Here is a 26,413-nt window from a genome sequence, read left to right as displayed (position 1 = left end):
AAAAAAAATTACAGAATGAGCTCCCAATCAGAATAGGTTGAGAAATGGGACGGCATGAATGTTATTTATTATATTCCTACAATGAATTCATAGTTTTGTACAAATGCTCACAATTAACCCAGAAATCTGGGTTTAAGGGCTGTCGGCTTTCTGCAATATCTTCTAAAAAAAAAGTTTCATCATACTGTACATATATTCCCCCTTCCCTCTCACATATTTTGGCTAACTCAGCGTTAAAGGTGCAAATCTGTGGTTCGCTGCGAGGGTTTGCATCTTAAGCATGCACTAATGGTGCCAAGGATATTTTATGCAGTTCACCACCACACTCTTATTCTGAGGCAAGACCTTATGTAATGCTGGACTTCTCAAACTGCAAATCAGCACTGCTTGGGGGCGGCGGGGGCGGGGGTTGTAAGCAACTCGGAAAGAGAATTGCCAGTTTTTAAATCTTGTACTATTAACGTTTGCTGCAGTCTATGTTCCTTATTCTATTGCAAAGCTTGAACATCCCAGGGTGTACAGAGTAAAATTTAAAGACAAAATACATATATTTCTTTTTCATCCCCATTCATTCTCTTTACCAATATTTATTTATTATTTAAAGGGAGTCATTGTAGAGCAGAGTTTGGAAACATGTGATCTACTGAATTACACATTCCAACTACTTTTTATTTCCCACTGTAAGACACTAGCCCAGGGGTCTTCAAACTTGGCCCTTTTATGATTTGTGGATTTCAGCTCCCAGAATTCCTCAGCCAGGCATGCTGGCTGAGGAATTCTGAGAGTTGAACTCCACAAGGGCCACGTTTGAAGACCCCTGTACTAAACTATCCAAATATTAATAAGAGTATAAAGTGCCTTTCCTCTGCCTCATTTTGCTTGTTGTTTAATCTTAGAAATCTGTTCCTTACCTTTTTTGCGAATGGCCATTGGACTTCTTATCAGGAGGCAGCTCAATAATAAGCACACAAGACTGAGCATGCTCAAATCCTTCCTTGTTATTGGGTGTCTTTGGGGAGCACTGTGTGTCCAACATGAACACCTGTGGGGAAAAAAATCATACCAATGTGCTGTTTCCTTATTGTTGTTCGGGAACTAGAGGCAACTCAGCACCAGAGCAAGCAATTTGGAATTAAAATGAGACAATCTAAGTCTTGGTGTCAATGCTGTGACAATTAAGAAATTGCAGCCATTTTACCTTTTGCTTTACTTGTGCTTTTTCTGTTGCTTGGATTCTCAGATGTAGAAGGGGGGAATGCCTGAGCTTTTTAAGTTAGCCTAAACAATTGCAGCTGGGTGAGCTTCAAAGTCAATTCTAGATAAAGTTTTGGCGGGCTGTGAAGTGGGGAAGAGAGCCCGTTTTTCAGATTAATTGGTGAATGTCATTTAATGACAGCCTTTCTGGGGTGTGAGTTGCAACTTGTTACATTGTATGGGGGGGAGGGAACTTTAGTCTTGCGTTCAACTATGTAAGATACTTTGTTTCCTGAATAAAATATTCTTTAAGGAAGAAATCTTTGCCTTGAAGTTTATGCTGGTCAGAGTAAATAGCTATTTTAGGAATTAAGAACTGTCCCCTTAAGGGATAGCCTTTTGGGTAATGTAGTTTTAAGTTACCTGGTCCCATCTGTGTTTCAGATTGGCCACTGGGAGCGACTTCTGATTGGCTACCTGGGATTACTGGCTACATGCAGGCCAGCAGGGGTTTTTATGGATTCCAGCCACGGGAGCTGTTTGCCCCTTTAACATGGGTGATACTATCTCTTTTCACCTACATGTTGGGTTCAGATTATGAAATGTGCTTCAGAAGAATCTCTCCAGTAACTGTGAGTTAATGTTTAGAGAATGCATGATGAATTAAAGTAATCTGAATGAAACCCTTTCCGTGGAGTTTATCTGTTTGTATCAAGCAAGAATAGCCCCCTTTGCTTGAAACAGAACAAAGTTCTTTTAATTGTTTTCATCTATCGGAACCATGACATTTGGACTATTTACTTAATTCATCTCAGGTAGAGGACTTCAGCAAGACTAGAGGAACTACCTTTGTGCAGAATATTCCCCAAACAATCTGTTGGATCAATGGCCTCAAGGCAGATCCTTTTCAATCTGCATTGCCAATGGAGTTATTCAATGGGCAAAACCTGTCCAGCTGAGTAACTGATATTTCTACCCCCAACACTCAATGAATTACATTTTTCATAGTTTCTTGATTTTTGCCTATTTAAACTTAATTCAACTTTGTGAGGGCATCAATGTCAAGGGATCATTCCCTTGAATCGGAAGGGCAATACACAAACTTTAAACATAAACAGATAAAGAAAATCGTATAGATATATGTCAGGGTAATTAACATTAGATAAGTGAAGTCAGTTATGTTACCAACATAAAACCCCCCACCTTTATAGGCCAGATAGCATAAAATAAACTCGAGCATGGTTAAAATGTTCCGATTAATCTAGTCAAATCTAAGCATTGATTTTATCGGAAGTTAAGTATGGAACAAAGTTGTTTACTTGTTGGGCCATTGCCTTTATTCTCCAGTATTCAGCTTCAGCACTTGGGGAGAGAGAAGGAGCTGCCATTTTCACTTCACAGGCATCACCGCTCAGATTTTCAGATCCACTGTGGAAATAGCCCAACAGATTCTACGGAGAGGCAAAATGTTATTGGTATAGTAAACTATATCTTAAGCAACATACAAAGCTGAACAGCGTCTTTTCATATTATACTATTGTTAGTTGTACTTTCCATTTTTCCAACATAAACCTGATAGCACAGTTAATTTTGACTCGCATTATAGATATTGGGTTGGTACATTTTGTAAGATGGTGCAACCAAGATTCACAAACTAAACATGGTTTGCTGCGCCATGCAACTAATGTTCACTAAAGTCCACTGTAAAGGAAAGTAACAGGTAGTTCTTGACTTACCACCATCATTAATCCTGGCAATTATAGTCATAATCATGACCATCGTTAAGGCAGGTCAACATGTAGAGTGGCCCAATTTTATAACCTTTTTTAAGGCAACTGTAACTGTGGCCTTTAAGTGAACTCATTGTTTGCTATGGGTCAGTTTTACTGGAAATTATAACAAAACACCAGTTTCTGGCAAAACCATTGTAAATGTGACCACAGAGTGCTGTAATCAGCTGTAAATGCTGGCCAGTTGCTGAGGGCCTAAAATGTTATCACATGACTGCAGGGGAAGGTGTTTTTTGATGTTGGAATTTTGAAACCGGGTCGTAAGTAGCTTTGGGGAGGGGGAATCCATCATAATATATAGGCTATACCTTCACTGGTTCAAGAGTAGTTGAAAAAGCATCCTCTAAGGCACAACATGCCAGACGCCACATTTCTTCAGTAAAAACAGGACCAGCTGTCACAAGTACATATCTGCAGAGAAGAAACAAGATAGTGTAAATCACAGATAGTCATTTGGTATGATCTAATGACCACTGGAATCTGCTTTGTACTCTTTCAACCTCTCCCCTCTTCACACCCTTAAAATCTCTTCTGGGAGTTCCCCAGCTCTTCAGAGCATTTGCAAGAAGATGTACACAGGCAAAAGGTAGTGGCCTTCTCCTACTAATTGTTGAATATTCAGTTATTAGAAGGCAACTATTGGATTCCATTCATACATTTGACAATCAGATGACAGTCCTTATTGAACTGCCAGCTAGGTTAGAGAATTGTGAAGAGATGTATGTGCTATCAAAGTACTGAGTCTTTGTTTGCATTTGATTTTCATGTCTATGTCACCCAGGAGAGGTTCACAGCAATAATAATCATTTAGCCAGTGATAAATTTATCATGTACAATCAAGATGTTACGTAGGGGGAACATATCACAAAATGAAAGCAAACAACAACAACAAGAAGAAGAAGAACAATACAATAACTTCCATTCTTTCTTGACCGTGCATTTAGTGTTAATGTTCTGTTTGGACAGGAAACAAAGAGAATTTTTAGGTACTTGAAGAAGACAAAATATTTATTTACTTCAATCTCAGTTAAAAGAAAATCTGTACTACCTGATGCAAGAGCACCCGACTCTAGAGATGGTCTCTGTGGTTTCCGCTACACAAGCTACAAGCAACTTGAAAAGATCTTTCAGCATTGTGTTGATCATGTTTTCATAGCCAACATCTAAAAAAAGAAGAAAAAACCGGAAGTTTTTAAGAAGAGACTGGACAGCCATTTGTCTGAAATGGTATAGGCTTTCCTTCCTGAGCAGGGGGTTGGACTAGATGACCTCCAAGGTCTCTTCCAACTTTACTATTATGATTAAAAAAAGTATTACTAGAAGAAAAGCCTTCCTTTACTCCCGGTGAGCTTAGGGAACAGCCATATTATTTTTTTGAAAATAGATGTGGGACTGCTCTGTTTCCTCCTAATCATTACCAAAGCTTGGTAATTATAGCCAGCTTGGTCTAGTGCAGGGGTAGGCAACCTCGGCTCCTTTATGACTCATGGACTTCAAGTCCCAGAATTCCTGAGTCAGCATAGCTGGCTCAGGAATTCTGGGAGTTGAAATCCATGAGTCATAAAAGAGCCGAGGTTGCCTACCCCTGGTCTAGTGGTTAAGGTACCAGGCTAGAAAGCAGGAGACCATGAGTTCAAATCCTGCCTTAGCCATGAAAGCCAGCTGGGTGACCTTGGGCCAGTCGCATTCTCTCTTAGCCCAACCCACCACATAGGGCTGTTTTTGTAGGGAAAATAGGAGGAAGAAACAGTATTGGGTATGTTCACTACCTTGTATTGCTGCATTTGTAGAAATAAAAAAAATGAGGCATAAATAAGTAAATAAATAAATAAAACATAAAAACAATTCTGGTCTCCTCACCCAGTGCTATAATTCAAGTACTTACATTTTTGAGATTAACCAAGTGTGAGTAGGTACTGCCATATGTATTAAGAGTTTTCCTACTGATTAAATAACCCAATTATCATATATAAGAACAATTTGTGAACCATCCCAAATTTTGTTTTTGAGGGGGAAAAATGTTCTATTTTGGCAGAAAGTTTTGTTTAATCTTGATAAAAACAACAACAACAACAACAACACCCAGTATTCCAAATAGAAGCATCTAAGGATGCTTGCATGCCTGGAATCTAAGTTCTACTATGCAGTTGCTGATAATACGACTGATGATATCACGTTGAGACTTTGGGGGCCCACCAGATCCAATAAAGGGCCTTGGTGGAGCAGTGGGCTAATGCCTCCTTAAGTAACACCAGCTGCCTGCAATTAGTGCAGGTTCGAGTCCCACCAGGCTCAAGGTTGACTCACCCTTCCTTCCTTCCTAGGTAGGTAAAATGAGGACCCAGATTGTTGGGGGCAATAAGCTGACTTTGTAAAAATGCCGCTGGGGGGGTGGGTGAAAGCCCTAATAAGCAGGCATATACATAGAATGAAGGCTATTGCTAAGCACATTTGATTTGTGCTTCTTAGATTGTAAGCCACCCTGAGTCTTTGGAGAAGGGCGGGATATAAATGGGATTAAAAAAAATAAAAAATAATGTTCTAGGGCTCCTTTTTGTGAAATAGTGTTATCTTGCAGGACCCTGCAGGACCCCTTCTCTGCCATCATGGTGCCCCTGCCCTACAGAGTAGGATGCCTCTGGAGACCCAGAGGGTTCGGACCTTGTAGTTGTATAAGACATTAAACACCTGCATTTTCTCTCAAGCGCTATGGCCAGGTAGTTAGAAGAGGTCACTGAAAGAGAGTTATTTGGCACCCCTGGTACACAGTATAGTAATTGATTTATTGTAATTGCTTTCACTGTTTTGAACGGTCCTTGTTTTTGTTTTATTATTGTTAGTAGACCAGAGTCTGCAGGGAACTGGATGGCCATATAAAACGTATGTGGGTGTGTAATACATAAGTAGGTTCCAACTATCTTTCGATTTCCATTTTTGGAACGTCAGTACAAACCAAAGAAATTTAGCTGAATTATTCCATTTTCTCCTCGCCTGCTGGAATAGAAAGCAGCAATAAATATGAAATATATGAAGAAACTAAACCAGTTTTACTTTAACATGGCCTCTTTCTCATTTCAGTGGCTAATCCACACGCTTTTGATTATGTTGCATGAATCTACAACAGTCATATTTATTCGCCGCAAGGTTAACAAGTGAGATGTGCTCTACTCACCTGAATGTATGAAACTTTGAATGTGCTCCACCACTAATTCGCAGGAAAGGCCAATGGCATGTTTGAAATTAGCGGATGCCCCATCCCAGTAAGAATGATCACTGTGGCTGCGATGAAGCCAGAGAGACATTGTAGGGAGCAGGAGGTATACAACTGCATAAATACCAAATCCTGGGCCTAAAAGATGAAAAAGAGCAGTATAAAGAATCTCTTCCCCTTTCAAATATAAGCTTAGGTTAACTCATGATCTTACTCTTCTCTGCTATATCTCAAGAAAGAAGAGAAGAGGAATTTTTGACTGACTAGGCTAGAGAGAGAGAAACTATGATCTTCCAGCTATTGTTGAACCCTAATTCCCAACACTCTCAGCCAAGATGGACCACGGTAAGGTAGCAATACCAGTAGCAATACCAGACTTATCTACCGCTTCGTAGTGCTTAATATCCATCTCTAAGCGGTTTACAGAGTCAGCACATTGCCTCCAACAATCTAGGTTCTCATTTTACCGACCTCGGAAGGATGGAAGGCTGAGTCAACCTTGAGCAGGTGAGATGAGAACTGCCAAACTGCTGGCAGTCGCCAGTCAGCAGAAATAGACTGCAATACTGCATTCTAAGCATTGGGCCACCACAACTCTTCTGCTAAAGTTATACTAAAGTTGCTAAAGTTATGCTCCACAACATCTCAAGAACCACAGCTTGCCTATTGAGGACCAGCAAATTAAAAGCATGCAGGAAAGAGATGATAGAGCTATACTTAGCTGAGTAATACTAGCCATCTTCTTTACATTTCTTTTTTGTACCAGGAAGACAGACATACTTTTGTAAATCATCTAGAGCCTCTGGAAGGAAATGCTTTATAAATCTTTTAAAGTAGTGAATAAATAAAATTCACATATGATGTCTCTAAGCTTAATCTGACAAGTCAACTTTTATATTATTTCTCTGAGATAAACATGTATTTTTTCTGAATATAGTCACCTTAAAGAAATATAGTCTGGAAAGAGTATTTTACTGACAACAGACTTGCAAATGATTTTATATAGCTTTATTTATGAATCTGTATCTCCTTTATAAATTGCCTAGAATTATACTAAAGGTTTTCCCTATCTGGTTGCGTTTGACTCTAGGGCAGGGGTGTCAAACTCAATTTCATTGAGGGCCGCATCAGCATTGTGGTTGCCCTCAAGGGGCCCAGTGGGTATGGTCAGGGTGGGTGTGGCCTACTGGGTGGGCATGGCCAGTTCTACATCGTTCGCATCAAGGATGCCTATGGGGGCCTGGGCAGGAGTGGGACAGATCTGGGGGTCTCTGGTAGAAGGAGAGTCTCTGGGCCAGGGCCAAGGCAGTGGGGGCCGTTCCCTCACTGTTTCCAGGATGGCTTCGCGGGCCACATGAAACCACTTCGCAGGCCTGATCTGGCCCCCGGGCCTTGTGTTTGACATGTCTGCTCTAGGGGATGGTGCTTATCTCCATTTCTTAGTTGAGGGAGCCAGCATTGTTTGAAGATATTTTGATGGTCATGTGGACAGCATGACTATATGCTGAGGTGCACGGAATGCTATTACTGTCCCACCAAAGTGGTACCTATTTATCTACTTGCATTTGCATGCTTTCAAACTGTTAGGTGGGCAGGAGCTGGGGCAAGTAATGCCCAGCTCACCCTGTTGCACAGCGCTCAGGTCTCAAACATGGGCTGTCAGCTTTCCAGCTTACAAGCTCAGCACTTTTAACCGCTCAGCCATTGCGCCCTCTTACTTATAATTAAATAACTTATATTGACCAGGAAAGACATCAAGCTGTGAGAAAATGGTAACTTTGGAGGGAGAGTACCAGAATTTTGGAGTTGTTTTCCCCCTATTTGAAAAGGTTTGCTCATTTTTAATTTAATGAATTAAGCCAATGGTTTAATTTGGGGAGGCAAAAGAAGTACAATATCATTTGATCCATAAACAGCTTTTATATTCCTATTTAAAACTACCAACTATCATGCAAAATATAAATATACCAGCACCAACTAGTTTTAATAATATTATAAAACATGGAATACAAATGGAAATGGCAAGACAATGGTGCTCTTGGGTGTGCTTTTCTTCTCAATTCCTGATCTTCCATTTTGTTTGTATCACAGCAGTTAGACTTAATTAACACAGCATGCTCTCAGGAAAATGTTCTGCAATTATATTTTCCCACAAAAAGCCTTTGAAATAGATTGGTCTGAGATAAAGTGATTGGCATCAAACCCTCTCTGGAAGCAGATGTGGAAATCAGTGGCATTGGTGGAGTGTACATATGTGTATGTCAAAATCTACAAAATGGAGGCGTGTTGTCATAATCTAAGCCACACTGCTTTGGGGGCAAGGCTTCCTTTGACATGCTATGACTCGCAGATTTTGGCTCTTGTGGTGGAAATCAGATATGCTTTTAATTATTTTTTTTGTATTGAAACTCAGTTAATTACCTGGTGTTTTGGTAACATCTCTTAGCAGTTCAAAGAGCAAATCCAGAGTAGGAGGCTGGTGTTGCCGAGGACAATTAGATATGGCAGTTGTTAGCTCTTCTAGCAGAATGATCCAGACATTAATAAGGCCTAAGGAAACAAAATCTTACGTTAAAGGATATGGATAATATATGACAAGCTTCCTGTATTTTTTCCCAGATTCATACTTCTTTATTTCAATTATGTCTGTTTTTATTTTATTATAGCCTGCATGTAAGACTTGCTCAATTCTGTCTTCCTGGCTTCCAACAAAGGCTAATCAAATGCCAAATGCCAAGCTCGTCAGAAAAGAAATTCTCCATGTGAGCTTCTGCTATTGGAATTGGTTCTCTCTTATCCTTTTGCCCAAATTTAGCTGCCAAATCATCCACTGTTTTCATGCCATACACCACAATCAATGCACACACCCCTATTTTCTTCTACTCTGATATAACACAAAGGGGTAGCCTTTTAAAAACTAGAAACTCACTAATCAGTGAGGAACACAACCTGGTTCGAACCTTCCCCCAAAGTAAGATTATCCACTTTGTAAAAAGAAAAGGACAAATGGTTTGACCAGCTTGAAAAACTACACACAGCATAGTTGTACCTCTGATATACACTGAGCCTAGTTCCATTCAGAAAGTAATTAGCACAACTCTGCTGCTTTTTCATACTATCTTTCCTCTGTTAACATATTTATTTTTCAGTGAGGGGGAAAACCCCCAATGATTCAAGTGATAGGAAAACAGAAGACTGTAACAAAAGGGGGATGACAGCAAGCCACTTTGATTATTGGTATAAGTAGAAAGGTGAGCTAGAATAAATATAGAATCCAGATCCGTTGTAAAATAGGGTATATACAAAAAGCATATCTAGGATATTGTCTACAAATGGCTCTAGCTGAGGACAGAAATCTCTGCTGAATCAAGGCATTATATTGTGATGTACATTGTACATACATTCAAATATAGCATCTTGTGAAATAATGATGCTTGCAGAAATAATGCTTGCTCTCTTTAAATCAATGATCTGTTTGTTTTCAGATGCATATCGTATTGTTACAGTCATGCAGAAATGAGGGAGAAAAACTGAGAAACTGGCAAATAATCAAATAGGCAATGAGTTTCCAATGGAAATTCCTTAGACAGCATTATACTTTCTGTTGTGTAGTGGATTCTTGGGAAGCAGGAGGCGAGACGAGAGGGTTCAACAGGAACATTGCTTTATTGTAGTAACAGGAACACAGAACTGAGAACAGAGGCTTCTACGCAGCTACTTATACAGTTGGCCACTAGGTGGCGGCCAATAGGTTTAAAGCAGGGGTGTCAAACTGCTGGCCCGCGGGCCACAGCGTCACAGAGAAACCGCGCCCATCCCATTTTCGGCAATAGGAAAAAGTTCCAATATGCCGCGTGACATCACGTGACATCACGAGTTTGACATGCCTGGTTTAAAGGAACATATTCCCGCCCAGAGCCAACCAATGATCGTCCTGGAGACTGCATGTCTTGGCAGCCAACGACCGTTACACAGACACCCTAATTAAGCAATGTCAAGCAGCATTCAAAGACACATGAAAACAGTTCGAGTAAAAGGCCCAATACATTACAGTTTCTAAACCAGAGGTTATAGCAACTGCAGGCTTTACAGCATAGCAGGCCTTTTACAGTAGCTGAATTGCATTTCCCTATCTGGAACAGACCAGAGTTTAAATTTGGGAACAGACTAGAAATCAGATTTGGAGATGCTTTCTTTTCCCACAGTGACTAGACTTACATTTTCACATTAAAGGCTGCAATATAACGGGGAAGAAATGTATGCAAGCAGATTTGATCTGCATACTGCATGCGCCTAATCTGCTTCAGATGGAAATGAGGGGAATTATAATTAGACAGAACCCTGAAGGGCATATATTTCACTCCTCATGGCTACAGGAAATCTAAAGCACCTACAATACCTGATAAAAAGCACGTGCAGAAGATGACACTGACTCCTTAGCTCTGTGTTAACATTTTAGGCTCCCAAGGAAAAGTTGTCTGGACAATTAATATCAAAGAGAAATTTAAGCCTACATCTCTCTTTTTTTCTTAAAAAAAACTTTAAAAACTTTTATGGTGCAGCTTTTCCATTCTAGCAAATTATCTCTATGACAAATGGAAATGATGTCAAGTTCTGATCTGAATCCTTATATAAATTTTCAATCTATTTTGAAATCTATTTGTTGAACTTCATATGACATAGCTAAGGAACCACGTTTTAGAAGTTCATTCTTCTTTAGATAAGCCATATTTGCTTACCTGTGTCATCATCAAACTCAGAAAGGACACATTCAATGCCATCCTCGCTGCTCGCAGATTGTTCCTGGATCCTTTGGGGTAAGTTAGCAAATTTCCCACTGAGAAAAATAGGCTTCAAGGGCATTTTGTAGATTTTGGCAAGTAGCTAAAAAAGGGAAGGACATGGTGTGATTGGTTTGGGATTTCCATTGGCATATCATGACATTAAGCTACGTATTTTAAAAAACACTCTGCTAATTTTTTTTCTGACAGTCTAGCTCACGGGTTGGCAACGCGTGGCTCTGGAGCCACATGCAGCTCTTTCAGCCTTCTGCAGCTCCCAGCCATTTGCAGAGAAAGAGAGAGAGACAGGTACTTGCGCTTCCCTTCTGCAGCTCCCAGCCATTTGCAGAGAGAGAGAGACAGAGACAGGTACTTGCGCTTCCCTTCTCTCTCTCTCTCTCTCTCTCTCTCTCTCTCTCTCTCTCTCTCTCTGTGTGTGTGTGTGTGTGTGTGTGTGTGTGTGTAACTCACGCTCTTCTCTGAGAAGCTGACAAGCTTATTGGGCGGGGCTCCTGTATTTGCTGTGTCTCCACAGGAAACAGGAAGCAGCACAAAGCAGGGCAGGAGAGCCAGCCCAATAAGAATGTGTGTCAGCTTGTCCAGAACAGTGTGAAGCCAGCTTGCCAGGTGACCAGAAGATTGGAGAGAGGGAGAGAGAGAGAGAGAGAGGGAGGGAAAGAAAGGGAGGGAGGGAGGAGGAGAGAGAGGGAGAGACAGAGAGAAAACTCATGCACAGCAGCCTCTTTTTCTTTTTAATTAAACTCTTCAATCAAGTTTCCCCCCTTGGGTGTGCACGCGCACAAGTCTTGTGGCTCCCAGTGTCTTTTTTTCCTCTGGGAAACAGGTCCAAGTGTCTCTTTGAGTATTTAAGGTTGCCGAAAAGTAATTGAGCAATGATTAGGTGGCAGAGAAGAGAATGAGGCTAAATATGAGAATGGAAATGTAGCTCATTACAAAACTTTGAAACAATATTCTTCCATCTTCATTGTGATTTTAATTTCACTGACCCTTTTCTGACCATGCGCTTTCACCTGTTACTTGGAAATTTAACAGTAAATGCGACACAATAGAATTTAAGTTTTTTTTATTTATTTAAAAAGTTTTACAATACATTTTGACTTTAATCCCCCCCTCCCCCACCCCTATCCAACCCTCCCTATCCCTCTCCCCCATTCCCTCCTCCCCCCCCCCCGACTTCCCAGAGCTAAATACAGGGTATAAAATCAAAAAACAAACATAAACACCCCTATGTTATCAACAATAAACTATAAATTCTATCTCTCTCTAGCTCATATAAAATGAGTACAAACAATATTAATATTACAAATAAAGTAAAAAAGAAAAAGAGGAAAACAGAAAAAAAACTTTACTCAAAATAAATTTTCTTAATCCCAGTCCTTATTCATATTAATTTCAAAAAAAAGAAAAGAAAAAAAAAACTTTCACCTGCTATTTGCATTCTCCCACCTTTCTCTAATTTCCAAACAAATTCTCAGTTACGCGCCAAAAGCGCCTATCTCTGTTAATCTTAATGATCTCCAACCAGACTAAGCTATGATCAAAAATAGTTCTTGCATGTATCACGCCAAATATCTCGCAGTTCCAAATCATCCTTGAGTTCAAATAAAAGTTCGAATAAAAAGAGTATATAAAAAAAAAGATTTAGGCAATCTCTAAGACAACTTATTGTTAATTAGGAGCTTACATACCCATTCTTAGTTCAACACATACTTTAAGTCCATAACCCTAATATACTTTTCTAGCAAGCAAATAACATCAATCTTAAATTGTGTAAAATATTAAAAAAAAAAACCTTTCTTTCTCCTCTATCTCCATTGACATTCTAATCTAAAAATTTAATCAGCAATCTTAACGCCCCAAAACTTTTGGAGCACATCTGTCATGACCCCCAAAACTTCTTTAGACCGCTCCCCTCCCACATCTTCACTATAAGCACACTTTGGAGATTCCGTAACTTTCTGCTGGTCTTGCTCTTGCTCTCGTCTCGCTCTTCTTAGGGCGGCACGCGTCATCTTCTGGCCTCCTGCAGCAACCGATGAGACTGTGACTTGATCCCCTCCAACACCATTGTCCTCTGTCTGTCTATCTGCAACATCTTGAAGCTTTCCCACACCGTATCCTTTTGCAGCTTCCAAAAATGATAGGGGGGTTGCTTTTAACACATTACTATAAAAATCACGTGCCTGAGCCACAGTAACCAAACGATGTCTTTTACCTTCGTGCGTCGCCACCAATCCAACTGGAATCTCCCATCTAAACTTAATATCACGTTTCTTAAGTTCCTGTACTAGAAATGCAAAATCTTTCCTTCTCCTTAGGATCTTCGGAGGGATCTCTTTTAAAACCAAAACTTCTTGCTCAGCCACTACCAAGTTAGTATCATAAGCAGCTTGAATGACTTCATCTCTAATTACTCTCTTTGTAAAATAGACCACCACATCTCTGGGTAACTTCCTCTGTCTCGCAATCCATGAATTTACACGAAAAACTTTGTCCATATTTCCCTCAATTTCAGATGCTGACTGGCCCAGTACCCCTTCCAGAGCCTCAGAAATCAGCTGCTTTAAATCTTCTTTACCATTCTCCTTTAAACCCCTGATTCTAATAGCATACTGCATCTGATGATACTGAACAAGGCTCAATTCTTCGTCCATTTTATCCCTTATATTTTCATTTTCTAATACCTTTGCTTCTAATATAGAGTTCTTTTGACTGAGATCCTCCACTTTTACATCCAGCTGTTGCACACATTCAGCTACGGATTCAACCATAGACAAGATGTCCACCCTCATTGCTCTCAGCTTCTCTTCCATCTTCTTCTCCAATTTCTCCATTTTCTCCTCCATTTTCTCCTCCAGCTTTTTCAACTTTTCATCCATCATATCAGACATCAATTGTGCATGCTTTCCAAGAGCGTCTTGTAAATCCTTAAGCGTCAATACCGGGGGAGATGCAGGAGGAAGCAAAGCTTGCAATGAGGTCTCCTGCACCAGGGAAGACCCCGCATTCCGAAGAGCTTTAGAAGTTTTAGCCGCCATCTTCCCCCACTTTCACTTATTACGCACTTTCACTTTAAAACTATAAAATCCATTGAGCTAGAGAGTAAAAATAAAGAGTCCACTTCACCTTGACCTCCTGTACCGCTCTGCCTGCATCTTGATAATCAAAAGTATTTCCTTTTGGCAGGGGTGGTTGCTAACGCCTGGCTCTGCTCCAAAAATCCCAGAGCAGAGGCGCTGCACAGCTCGGAGCAACCCAGGCTTCGGGGGGGCTCATCCTTCAGCCGCCCAAGCTCTCAGCTCAGGCGGCCCCGGAGAGCTCAACCCCTACCTGGGGCCTCACCCCCTCCTCTTCTCCCGAGGAGGGGGCTTCAAATCCATCTAAACAGCTGATCGGCGCTGTTTACGATGGAAAAACACAGCTGCGGAGCGGGCAGCCCGAAAACGGCTGTCTTCGGCGTCACGTCGCCACCGGAAGCCCTTCTAATAGAATTTAAGTTTTAAAACTCCTCTACAATGTGGCATTATAATAAAAAACAATAGGGGAAGCCACAAATCCTAACGCTATTTCAGCCTGGAACGTATCGCTTGAGATTTGAAATATGCAGCCCTCACCACCAAGCCAGGTCTTTAATGCACATGAAAAGCTCAATGTGCGTAAGGGCCTCTGATTAGGAACTAATTTAAGTGCCTTGATGGAATGACAACTGAAGCTGTATGGCTTCATTCTGCCCACCTGGGAACACTTCCTGAGATAGTCAAGAGCAGGAAGGCACAAATCTGTAGATGGGTATCCTGAAGTACAGTCACCAATATCCTTGCAGTCTGCTTCCCCTGGGAGGAGAGAAAGAAAAAAAGGTGAGACATGATAGAATAGATTAAAAGACTACTGCTGTTATGAACGGTGTGTCAATCAAATCCAGAAAGGTTTACCCAGGCACAAAAATAAAATAGAGTTTCAAAGGATTAACAGGTGGGGAGAGACAGAAAACGTGTGTGTGAGCATACGCAGAAATTGTTGGCTCGGTTCAGGGATCAAATACAATGCTAGAGGATCCATGTATCCTTAGCTTTTCCTCAGGGTTCAACTGCTGTCCTTTCTCCAAGGATTGTTTTCCTGTGCCTCAATTCCGCTGAACCATCTGCTGCTACGGAAGAATTTATTTGTTTGTTCGTTTGTTTGCCACCCACCGGGCAGCAAAGAATAGAAGAGCCAGGAGACAAAAATGGACTGGGAGGAGTTGAGATCTCCTGATCCTGCCTGGTGTTGTTATATGTAGGAACATAATCCATTTTGATTGTAACCGATGATGAAATGCCCGAGTGTGCCCTCCTGTTACATTTTTATTTATGCAATAAAAGGCTTTCAAAGAAAATATGCTGACTTTGTCTTGTTAATCTTCGGCAAGTGCAGTGGTGGGACTCAGCTGGTTCGCACCACTTCGGCAGAACCGGTAGCTAACTTTTTGTTGCCCAGGCCCAGAATGGACTTCCGAAGCGGCATCCACACAGAGAACTGGTTGTTCACATATTTGAATCCCACCACTGAGCAAGTGTACCAATTGTCTGCACTCCCGGGTTTTAGAGTCTGGCCAATACCAAATTTAGAGCATTAGGAAAGCTGCATTAAACTCTTCCACACTTGTTAATGAATGCTAATTGAAGGCATAAAATGGGAACATAGCAACCTCCAGAAAACAATTCAAAAATGTTCCCCTGCATTCTTGGAAAGATATGGGGGTGGGGATGGATGGCTGCAGAACCTCATAAAAGTTCCATATGGGTCCTCTTCCATAAATCACAGAACTGGTACTTCCTCATTAAAAGAAAATCACAAATTGTTATAGTTTTAACTGCATTCAGAAGTAGTGCTTGGTGTTGGCTATCCTCCAGAACACACTGCTTGCCATCTGTTTCAAGAAACATGAATCCTCATACGACATAAATTTTGCCCAATTTTTCTTAAAAAAAAAAAAAAACTTTTACCCAATCCTTTGACAAACTTCATAAGACATATGATGTAACTGGTGGCTGCATTTGCAAAGACTTGGATGTTGTCGGTATTTAGAAAAGCTTCAAAGACATCAAACACTGGAGCCTGACATTTTCCTAAGAGACAAAGAAAATAGTTTGATGATAACAAAATGTTCTGTTTTCTAGAAACTGAACGGCTTCATAGCACATAATGTGAAATTTTGGTGGTGGGGGGGCTTATTTTGAAATACATCCATTGCATTTTAAAAATAAATCTCAAAGGAAAGTCTCAAGGAGGTGCAAAGATAGGAGTACTTAGGATTCCAGCACAGGGTGACATTTTCAATGTCAAATTAAACCAAGAGAGATTCAATAAACATATATGAGTCTATACTGAACAAAACATGAACTTTGGATTGTAACAGTAGTAGTTAGGGTGGTATTGCAAGATTTAATCACTGGAACCTTTATATGAAAAATTTCCAAGTCCAGCCTTGTAGAAGCTTTGCTAATAACCACTGATAAAGAGGGGCTAATGGTCTAATTCAGCATTAAGCAGTTTGCCATAAGAGTATTCATTCAATAATAATAATAATAATAATAATAATAATAATAATAATAATAATAATAATAATAATAATAATAATAATAATAATAATAACAACAACAACAACAACAACAACAACAACAACAACAATAATAATATATTTGCACTGAAAAAAATCCAAGTAATTAATAATCAGCATTAGAAAGTACGAGTCTTTGTAACCTTCGGGTTACTGCCTTATGTTCACCTGTCTCTTTTGCAGCCAAGATAGGTAAAGGTAAAGGTAAAGGTTCCCCCGCACATGCGTGCTAGTCGTTTCCAACTCTAGGGGCCGGTGCTCATCTCCGTTTCAAAGCCGAAGAGCCAGCGTTTGTCCGAGGACGTCTCCGTGGTCATGCAGCTGGCATGACTAGATGCCAAAGGCGCACGGAACGCTGTTACCTTCCCACCGTAGTGGTCCCTATTTTTCTACTTGCATTTTTACGTGCTTTCGAACTGCTAGGTTGGCAGAAGCTGGGACAAGTAACAGGCGCTCACTCTGTTACGCGGCACTCGGGATTCGACCCGCCAAACTGCTGACCTTCTGATCGAAAGCTCAGCCCCACAATAGGGAGATGAGCTATAAATCAATTAAATAAAAATATTGCACATTTTTATCTCATTATGCAATTGCATAACTAATTGCATAGTTGCAAAATAATCATGGACCTCTACAGATTGATCTGTTCAGTGTGGAAGGAGATGAAGCTAGGAAAATGTCAAACCTGCCTCAATCAAGGATCTGACCAGGACTTTAACTGCTAGTTGAGTAACTGTTAATTATTCAATGCCTGGAGGCATGAACACTTTCAGATGGTTGCTAAGAACAGCACATTTTGTATCAGTTCAGTTTGCAAAGGCTGTTGGTAGTTTGGGCATTTTTTTTAGTTTTGGTTTTTGGTAATATTTGAGCGGCATGGTGACCTAGTGGTGAAGATGCTTGCCTCCCACTTAGAAGGTTGAGAGTTCAATCCTAGTTAGCAGCCGATGTTTCTCACCTAGGGCACAAAGGAAAAAAAAATAATCTGCTGCAAGTCTGTGTGGCATCAGGAAGGGCATCCAGCCAGTAAATGCTCAGATCCATCCTGTTGCCCTGAGTCTAACCTGACTTAAGGGATTGCAGGGTCATAAAAAGGGAGTTAATTCTTACTGGAACAGCAATGTGGTTAGGCAGAAGAAAAGAAGAAAATTAAGTCCAGCCCAGGATCAACACACCCAAACATTTTAAAAAAGAATAAGTAATCAATTAATAGGTTGTGTTATTTTAGTCTGGATTTGGGGAAACCTTAGCCTCATTCTTTAAAAAGATATTCTCCCTGAGGTTCAGTCTCAACTTTGGATGGATAGTTCTGTAGGTATTGCAGCGCTGATAGTGTAAGAATTCACTAATCTGATGACTTGCATCCTCTTGCTGATCAGCTGCAGTGAGCAATACATATGGCATTCCCTGTATGTAGCTAACATTTTGAGATAGCACAAACTAAGCTAAACACAGATCAATTTCATACTGAAATTATGATGCAATGGGGAGTCAAACAGTGTTACGTGGAAATGGTTGCCATCCTTTAATATGTTTGTAAAGATGCAGTTATTATATGGACTGTTTACGTGGCTTCATGTGTAGCTCCAAAAATCAAACACAAACATAATAAAGAGTGACGTTTCTTAAATCAGTACAATGTTATCCTTAAATCGTTAGATTTCCCCCCCCTGAAATATGCTAAGAATTAAACCGATAAAAATTCAAGGCTGGTTTACCAAACAGAAATACAACTACATTTGATTGCTTTTAACATTTTGCAACAAACTTTTATATTGGCTTTAATTTGCCGGTTTAAGTCATTATTGTTGGCTATTTTGCGACTGTTTTTCGGAAATTAATTCATAAAGCGGGGGGGGGGGAGGGGAAGAGAGAATTAGGGAAATCTCACCCATCAAATATTCTCCAACAAGATACTCTTTGACTTCTGACTTGCTGCTGTTGCTGCGTACAGTTTCCAAAGCACTGAATAATGGTCTCCAACCTGACTGAATTCGAGCTGAGCAAACCTCCACCAGCTCTCCTATAGAGGTGACTACCTGGTATAATTGAAGCACCAAAGCATTACAAAGAGAACAACCAGCAAAAGGAAAATGCAACACTGGATTTAGACTAAGCTGGGCTCAGAAAAGACTTTGCGGGGACCAAGCAAACAAGCTACAGATAGTCCTTGTCTAGCGACTACAATTGGGACCACCAACTTGGGTTATTAAGCGAAGCAGTTGCTAAGCGAAAAGTGTGACTGTGCTTGCGACTTCGACTCTGCTTTACAGATCTGTGAAGGTTATAAATAAGAGGATAGATCACGTAATTTTTCATCGCTGTCACAACGTAATTTTTCATCGCAGTCGCTAATAAAGATAACCTGTGGTTCAGGCTGACAAGGTCCACTAATTTCAGTAAATTTTTGCACATATAATGAAATCGGGGTTAGGTTATTTACCATGTGAATTCATACACTACAGTAGTGTAGAGAACAACACGGAAAAGTGTGAGAAATAAAAACATCAGAAATGAGTTGCGGAGCTTCTAAAAAAAACCAAAAGCCCTTAGTTCTGGAATATTCTAAACATGGCACCTTATCTTCATGGATCTCATGTTTGTACATCAAAAAAACCCAGGATATAGATTGCTACTACCAACTTCTTTATCAGCTATATGTTTCTAATCATAGCATTGAAAATATCTGTCCTGTGGTAATGTAAACCAACATTACCTCTGGGAAAATGGGTGGGATACAAGTTTAATAAATAAAATAAAATTTTATGTCGGGATACCTCTACCCTGACACAACAGGTCAGTGCTTTCTGTTTCAGCTATTCAGAATAATGTGTTATAACATAATGCTGAACCTGTTAAGCAAACTTGTTATGCGACTCATTTTCTCGTCACATGGAAGTAAATGCTGGAAACCAGCAAAACTGTTACAAATTGTGGTTGGACGACTGCAAGACACTGGAGATGGCCATAAAGGTGAGCCAGTTTCCAAGAGCCTGAAATGTGATCATGTGACCCCACAGCTTGTGTGTGGCCATCATAATCTCAAAAGCAGGTTGTTAGTTCTGGGAAGGCCTGTGGTAACTTCAAACAGTCCATGACTACCTACATAAACAAATGCAAAACTGCATCCACTAGGCCAGGGATAGGCAACCTTGGCTCTTTTATGACTCGTGGACTTCAACTCCCAGAATTCCTGAGCCAGGAATGTAGTCGCTGGCTCAGGAATTCTGGGAGTTGAAGTCCACGAGTCATAAAAGAGCCAAGGTTGCCTACCCCTGCACTAGGCATATAATGATTTTTTAAAAAATAATAATCAAAACTTTAAAAACCTGAGGACAGATCCTCTTTACTTAACCAAAAATCTAGCTTGCCTGGTCCTGAATGTCCTCATCACAAAGTTCAAGCTGCATGACGCGCTCAAAGGGACGGAAAAGGGCCTCGTTGAAGTGAAAATGAGGCGGTTCATTCCAGACAGTCAGAATCTCCGTTAGGATGTCATGGATAAAAGAAACAGCCTTCCGAGAAACATGTGTTTCTTTATGGCAGGCAGCCTGCAGGGAGAGAATTTGAAGCAAAATGTATAATATTTTTGCTAGTAACAGACAGAAAATATTTCGATCAAGAAAACTGAGGAAAACATAGACATTCTGATAGGAATCTAAGCTTGAGAAAGGCTGCCCTGCCTACAAACCAAAGCATTTAATGAATCGGTTATTTTTGTTTTGACTTTTTTATTCACCACTTATAATTTAACTGCCTTACATCAAGTTCAACTTGAGGGCAGAAGTATTTATGTTTAGAAAAAGTGATTGCACCAAATCACGGGCTCGGGACAGGGGTTGTTCCTCTCTCCTAGTCCTATTAGATCTCTTAGTGGCTTTTGATACCATCGACCATGGTATCCTACTGCGGCATCTCAGGGGGTTGGGAGTGGGAGGCACTGTTTTACAGTGGTTCTCCTCCTATCTCCTGGGCCGCTCGCAGTCGGTGTGGACGGGAGGGCAGAGATCCGCCCTGAGGCCTCTCGGGGACGGTTCTCTCTCCCCTCCTGTTCAACATATATATGAAGCTGCTGGGCGAGATCATTCATGGTTTTGGGGTGGGGTATCATCAGTATGCTGATGATACCCAACTTTTTTTCTCCACCCAGAACCAACCCAGTGATGCCCTCGCCGTGATGTCCCATTGCCTGGAGGCGGTCCGGGTCTGGATGGGGAGAAACAGGCTTCGTCTCAATCCTGCCAAGACTGAGTGGCTGTGCATACTGGCATCTCAGGTTAACCAACCTATTCCAACGTTAACGATGGGGGGTGGGGTGTTACCCCCCATTGATAGGGCTCGCAACTTGGGCGTCCTCTTGGATTCACGGCTCAGTTTTGAAGATCACATAGGAGCCGTAACCAGAGGGGCTTTTGCCCAGGTTCGCCTGGTGCGCCAGTTGCGTCCCTATCTGGACCGAGATGCCCTACGCACAGTCACTCATGCGCTTGTGATTCCCGGTTAGACTACTGCAACGCTCTCTACATGGGGCTGCCCTTGAGGACCACTCGGAGGCTTCAGCTGGTGCAGAATGCAGCTGCGCGAGTTGTGATGGGGGTTTCCCAATACTCCCATGTAACACTTCTACTCCGCAAGCTGCATTGGCTTCCGGTTGCCCTCCGGGTGAGATTCAAGGTGCTGGTGATGACCTATAAAGCCCTAAATGGCTTGGGTCTGGGATATTTGAGGGAACACCTGCTGCCGGCATCAAGTTCCCTTCGTCCTGTGCGCTCCCACAGGGAGGGCCTTCTCAGGGTGCCACCAGTAAAAGACTGCCGGCGGATAACACCAAGGGGGAGGGTCTTCTCTGTGGGAGCGCCTGCCCTTTGGAACCAGCTGCCCGTGGAGTTTAGGACTGCCCCTGACCTTCGGTCATTTCGCCGGGACCTGAAGACCTGGCTCTTTGAGCTTTCCGGCCCAGGCTGAGAGTTTTAATTGGAGTTTTTATATTTTTACTTCAGGGACTGAATTTAATCATTTTTAATTGTTTTTTTAATTTTTGTATTGATGTTTTAAACACCTTGTAAACCGCCCTGAGTCCTACGGGAAAAGGGCGGTATATAAATCTAATAAAATCAAATCAAAAATCAAATATGGGATACTATAGCTGAACTGATAATTAAACACAAAAATAGGCAAGTAAAATAGAGTCATTAAAAGAAACACCAAAAAGCCAATTATATAAGAATATGGAAAATGACAGCAGTACAGATTATCTCACATGGTTTCCTCAGGACCTGTTGTCTTCCAACTTCTAACTTCCCCCATTCCCCATTCCCTCTGCATCCTCTTCCATTTTGTGGATGCAGAATCTATAGGCCAATATATCTGGAAGGCACCAAGTTAGAGAAATATCCCCTAGAGCAGGGGTGTGGAACTATGGCCCCTTTATGGCTGGCTTGGGAATTCTGGGAGTTGAAGTCCACAGGTCATAAAGGGATCACAGATCCACACCCCTGTCCTAGAGCATTATCTTTCTTGCATAACTTCATTTACCTTCACAGATCTTTTTATGTCCCTTCACTAGATGCTCTGAAGATAGATACCCCGATCTACATCTGGAATACTACAATTTGCTTTACATGGGACTAGGTCATTTGGAAACCTCAACTAATGCAAAGTATGTTTGCTTATATGCTTACTGTACAACCATGGTATCACAATCACATAATGCTGCTGAAATAGGTGTTGTATTGGGTGCTGGTTGGTTCCCAAGTGCAATTTAGGATGCTGGTTATTACTTAGAAAGCCCTGTAACTTTTGGGAAGTGGGTATCTTAGACATCCACCTGATCTAGGTAAATCGAGGGCACCTGGTAGTTCTTTTTAATCAGGAAGCCAAATGGAAGAGAATTTGGGCACAGATGTTCTTAGCGGCTGCTTCCTTCCTTCCTTTGGAACAACTTAAATGTGAAGGCAAGATGGCTCCCCTCTTATGGCCTTACAGAGAATAGTTAAAATAGGTCTATTCCAGAAGGCCTCTGGTTATAAAACAGATCGAGACAAAATAGCTCCATTAATGTTTCTTATTTTTTTATGTAAGTATCTTGTTCCTTGTACAGCATTGTATTTTGATTTAATATACTTCTTAGAATAGGGTTGTCCAGGCTTGGCAACTTTTAAGACTTGTGGACTTCAACTTCCAGAATTCCCAAGGCAGCCATGGAAATTCTGGAAGTTGAAGTCCACAAGTCTTAAAAGTTGCCAAGGTTGGGCACTCCCATCTTAAAATCTCTGAAACGAGGCAGTTTTTCATTCTTCTAAATAAAATAAAATAAAAATATTCGGCTGCCAATTGCAATAGTATAAATTCTACAATCCCCCCCCCCCCACTTTCCTCTTCCTATCCCCAATTTCACTCACTTCCACTAAGTGAGAAGCCACTAGGTGCCAACAGCGCATAAGATGGAGCAAAGGCCGGCTTCTACTCCTCACAATTCGGAGCATGGCTCCTCCTAGACGGAACAAGTGAAGGGCACTTCTTTCTTGAGTTGACTTTATTTCTCCTACAAGTTAAGAATGAGTAGAATATCTGGTAATACGAATTAAAGATTAAAATAATGCAATAGATACACACACATCCCGCTTCTTCACTGTTCCCTGTTATTAGTTCAGTTATTATATTTACAGCTTGAAACTATCCCTTCAAAATCACGTTTGCCCCAGTGTGACTTACAGTACAATAAAATACAAAAAATGCAATCCTAAAAATTACTAAAATACACAATAAAACACAGTAATCAAGTAATTAAAGTATATATCACACTAAAAAATAAAAACGGTGGGCAAAATAATTAAAAGGTTATTAAGCACCATGTATGTTTAAAATTAGCTAACTGACCGATTAAAATACCTGAGGGAATAAAAAAATATTTTCAGGTGTCAAAAAGACAATAAAGTCAGTGCCTCATTAGGGCATTCTAGGACGCTATAGAATGGAAACAAGGGTTCGGGGAAGCTACCATTGAAAAATCCTGTTCACAAGTATCCATTTCCTGCACTGTTTCTTTTTATTCAGTGAAGATAAATGTCTATGGATATTCTCCATCATCCAAGTCATGGCTGTTCCAAAGGTGCTTTTTCAAGAGGCAACTGGACTTTCTTGTTTTTCTTTGAAGATGGTTCTCTTCACATCTAAGAAGCTTCTTCAGCTCTGACTGGATGGCGGGGCTCCACACCCATTTTCTTTACACCCATTTGAACTACTCAGATGACCCTGAGGACACAGACAAACCTCCAGGTGGCCTCAATGACTCTCTAAAAGAATGCAAAGGGCCAGCTGTCTGCACAGAATATAAATCCTTCCCTTTAGATAACATAATCTTTATTGCCATTTTTACTGTGGGCACAATGGCTGTGCTTGAGTGCTGTGACCAGTAGTGCCTTTTATTCAGAGAAATTGGAATAAGAATACAGAAAGGCAATAGAGTTGCTCAAAGATCTATGGGGATAATTTATTTTAAGAAAAGATGGCTAAGAGAAATTTGTTTTAGATCTTGCTTTTATTATTTTTTAAATAAATAACCCAATGTGGCAAACATACCTAATATGCCTTACTCTTCCTATTTATCCCAAAACAACAACCACTTTGTGATGTGAGTTGGGCTAAGAGAGGGAAGCGGCTGATCCAGTGTCACCCAGCTGTTTTTTCATGCCTAAGATAAGATTAGATAATCTTTATTGTCATTTTTTACTGTGGGCACAATGGCACACATCAAAAATGAAATTTAGTTGCCCGCTCTCAAAGTGAGACACATATATGACACCCCCCCAAAACATACTACATACAACATATGTATAGACCCACACCCCTACATATACATAACAATAAAATATTAAATACTGTCCAACTTGAATATATAATGGAAGGAGGAAGCTTGAGAGTTCACAAGGTTAATGCTATATGGAATGAAACTGGCTGAATCTGGATGTTCTGCTACAGATACCATGAAGCCTCCTCCCAGAAGGTAACAAGGAAAACAGGTTGTGAAGAGGATGAGTAGTGTCCCAGATAATCTTAAGGACCCTGTTCAGACAACGCTTCTGTGCTATGTCCTGGATGGGAGGGGGGGAACTGCCAACGATCTTTTCAGCTATCCTCACCACTCTGCACCGCCTTCCTATTTGACCATTTAGTCAGAGCTGAAGAAGCTTCTTGGATGAGAGGTGAGACGTTTTCAAAGAAAAACAAGGAAGTCCAGTTGCCTCTTGAAAAAGCACCTTTGGGTCATGAAGATAACTTTTTTGAGAAAAGACAATGTGATTATAGGAAATTTCAAAACTGGGATAAAAAGCTAATTAAACCAATATTAACGGTGAAATACATGGCTTATTTAGAAAGAATGAATGGTGGATGGCAATATAACGCTTTTGTGGAACATCTAAAACCTCCTACTAGTAGTTTTAACAAGGCAGGTTAAAGAGATATTGACCTCTTTTTTAAAAAATCCCATTTATATCCCGCCCTTCTCCGAAGACTCAGGGTGGCTTACAATCTAAGAAGCACAAATCAATGTGCTTAGCAATAGCCTTCATTCTATGTATATGCCTGCTTATTAGGGCTTTCGCCCCCCCCCCACAAGCGGTATTTTTACAAAGTCAGCTTAATTGCCCCCAACAATTTGGGTCCTCATTTTACCTACCTCGGAAGGATGGAAGGCTGAGTCAACCTTGAGCCTGGTGGGACTTGAACCTGCACTAATTGCAGGCAGCTGGTGTTACTTAAGGAGGCATTAGCTCACTGTTCCACCAAGGCTTTTCAAAATCAAACATGAGGACTAACCTCAGCTTTGAAGAAATAACATCTCACTGCTTGGGAGGTGATGCAGAAGTCACTGCCCTATAAAAACCAAGCCACAGCAAGTATAGGCAGCCTCTTTTGCAAGATCTTAATAATCAAAGACAGCTGACTCTTCAGAAATATGGGTTCCAGACTGATGAAAACGTTGAAGTCTAAGACCAGCTTCTTAATCTGAATCCCCACAACAACTAGCGCCTGTTCAGATCTTTCAGCATTAACACTCTGAGCATGTATTGTTAGCAGCTTTGCATCCATAATTAGAATCCAAAAGAAGTTTATGATATCAGTTTCAGAAGCATACCTGGCATGGCCAAAGAGTAATCGAGCGTGTCTGTGACTGACTGGAAGAGTTGGGACTGGGAGGCCTTTTTTAGCTGGTGCAGGAAACCTCCCAAAGCCATCAGATTCAGTTTGTCAACAGCATCTTCAAAAAGCCTTCATGGCAAGAAAGAGGCAGAAGATATCATTCCTTATCAAATCTTCACTGCACCTTTTCATATAAGCAGCTAAACAGACCGGAGTCACTACACTCTTTCTCTCCTCTGTGGGCAAGAGTTTAGCATGCAGACATAGCAGTAAGAAATGCAAAACAGTGACAGTTCAGTCAACAAGGAATGGGGTATTTCTGAATCCTAACATAACCAGCAAGGACTAATTTGATTTTGTTGACGTAACTTGACTTTTGATCAGTTTGATAACCAACAAAACAGGGGGAAAAATTGAGAATATATTAAACACAGAAATAGTACAGTCAAATATGGAAAAAAATCTATATGAAAATCCTGATTTATGGGAGATTTATGGTAGAAATGTGTGTGTGTGTATGTATGTATGTGTATATGTATGTATACATACATACATATACATACATACATATGTGTATGTATGTATGTATACACACACACACACACACACACACACACACACACACTTCTACCATAAATATATATCAAAAGAATATAATTTCTGGAAAGTAGCT

General features: G+C 40.8%; 1 protein-coding gene across 1 annotated transcript in view; it reads right to left on the bottom strand.

The window, feature by feature from the left end:
* ARFGEF3 (ARFGEF family member 3) overlaps positions 1-26,413 on the bottom strand; it is a 76,831-nt gene that overhangs the window by 3,951 nt on the left and 46,467 nt on the right. The window contains exons 20-32 of the mRNA XM_081339304.1: positions 25,736-25,869; positions 22,998-23,140; positions 19,968-20,147; positions 18,488-18,635; positions 15,983-16,105; positions 14,733-14,830; positions 10,935-11,079; positions 8,617-8,745; positions 6,157-6,333; positions 4,033-4,147; positions 3,293-3,395; positions 2,514-2,645; positions 912-1,042 (exon numbers count right to left, since the gene is read on the bottom strand). Of these exons, the coding sequence (XP_081195430.1) occupies positions 912-1,042; positions 2,514-2,645; positions 3,293-3,395; positions 4,033-4,147; positions 6,157-6,333; positions 8,617-8,745; positions 10,935-11,079; positions 14,733-14,830; positions 15,983-16,105; positions 18,488-18,635; positions 19,968-20,147; positions 22,998-23,140; positions 25,736-25,869 (1,758 nt within the window). The remainder of the gene's footprint in view (positions 1-911; positions 1,043-2,513; positions 2,646-3,292; positions 3,396-4,032; positions 4,148-6,156; positions 6,334-8,616; positions 8,746-10,934; positions 11,080-14,732; positions 14,831-15,982; positions 16,106-18,487; positions 18,636-19,967; positions 20,148-22,997; positions 23,141-25,735; positions 25,870-26,413) is intronic.

Source organism: Vipera berus (genome assembly GCF_964194415.1).
Source record: "Vipera berus genome assembly, chromosome: 1".
Lineage (NCBI taxonomy): Eukaryota > Metazoa > Chordata > Lepidosauria > Squamata > Viperidae > Vipera > Vipera berus.
This window is presented reverse-complemented; position numbering and strand designations above follow the sequence as displayed.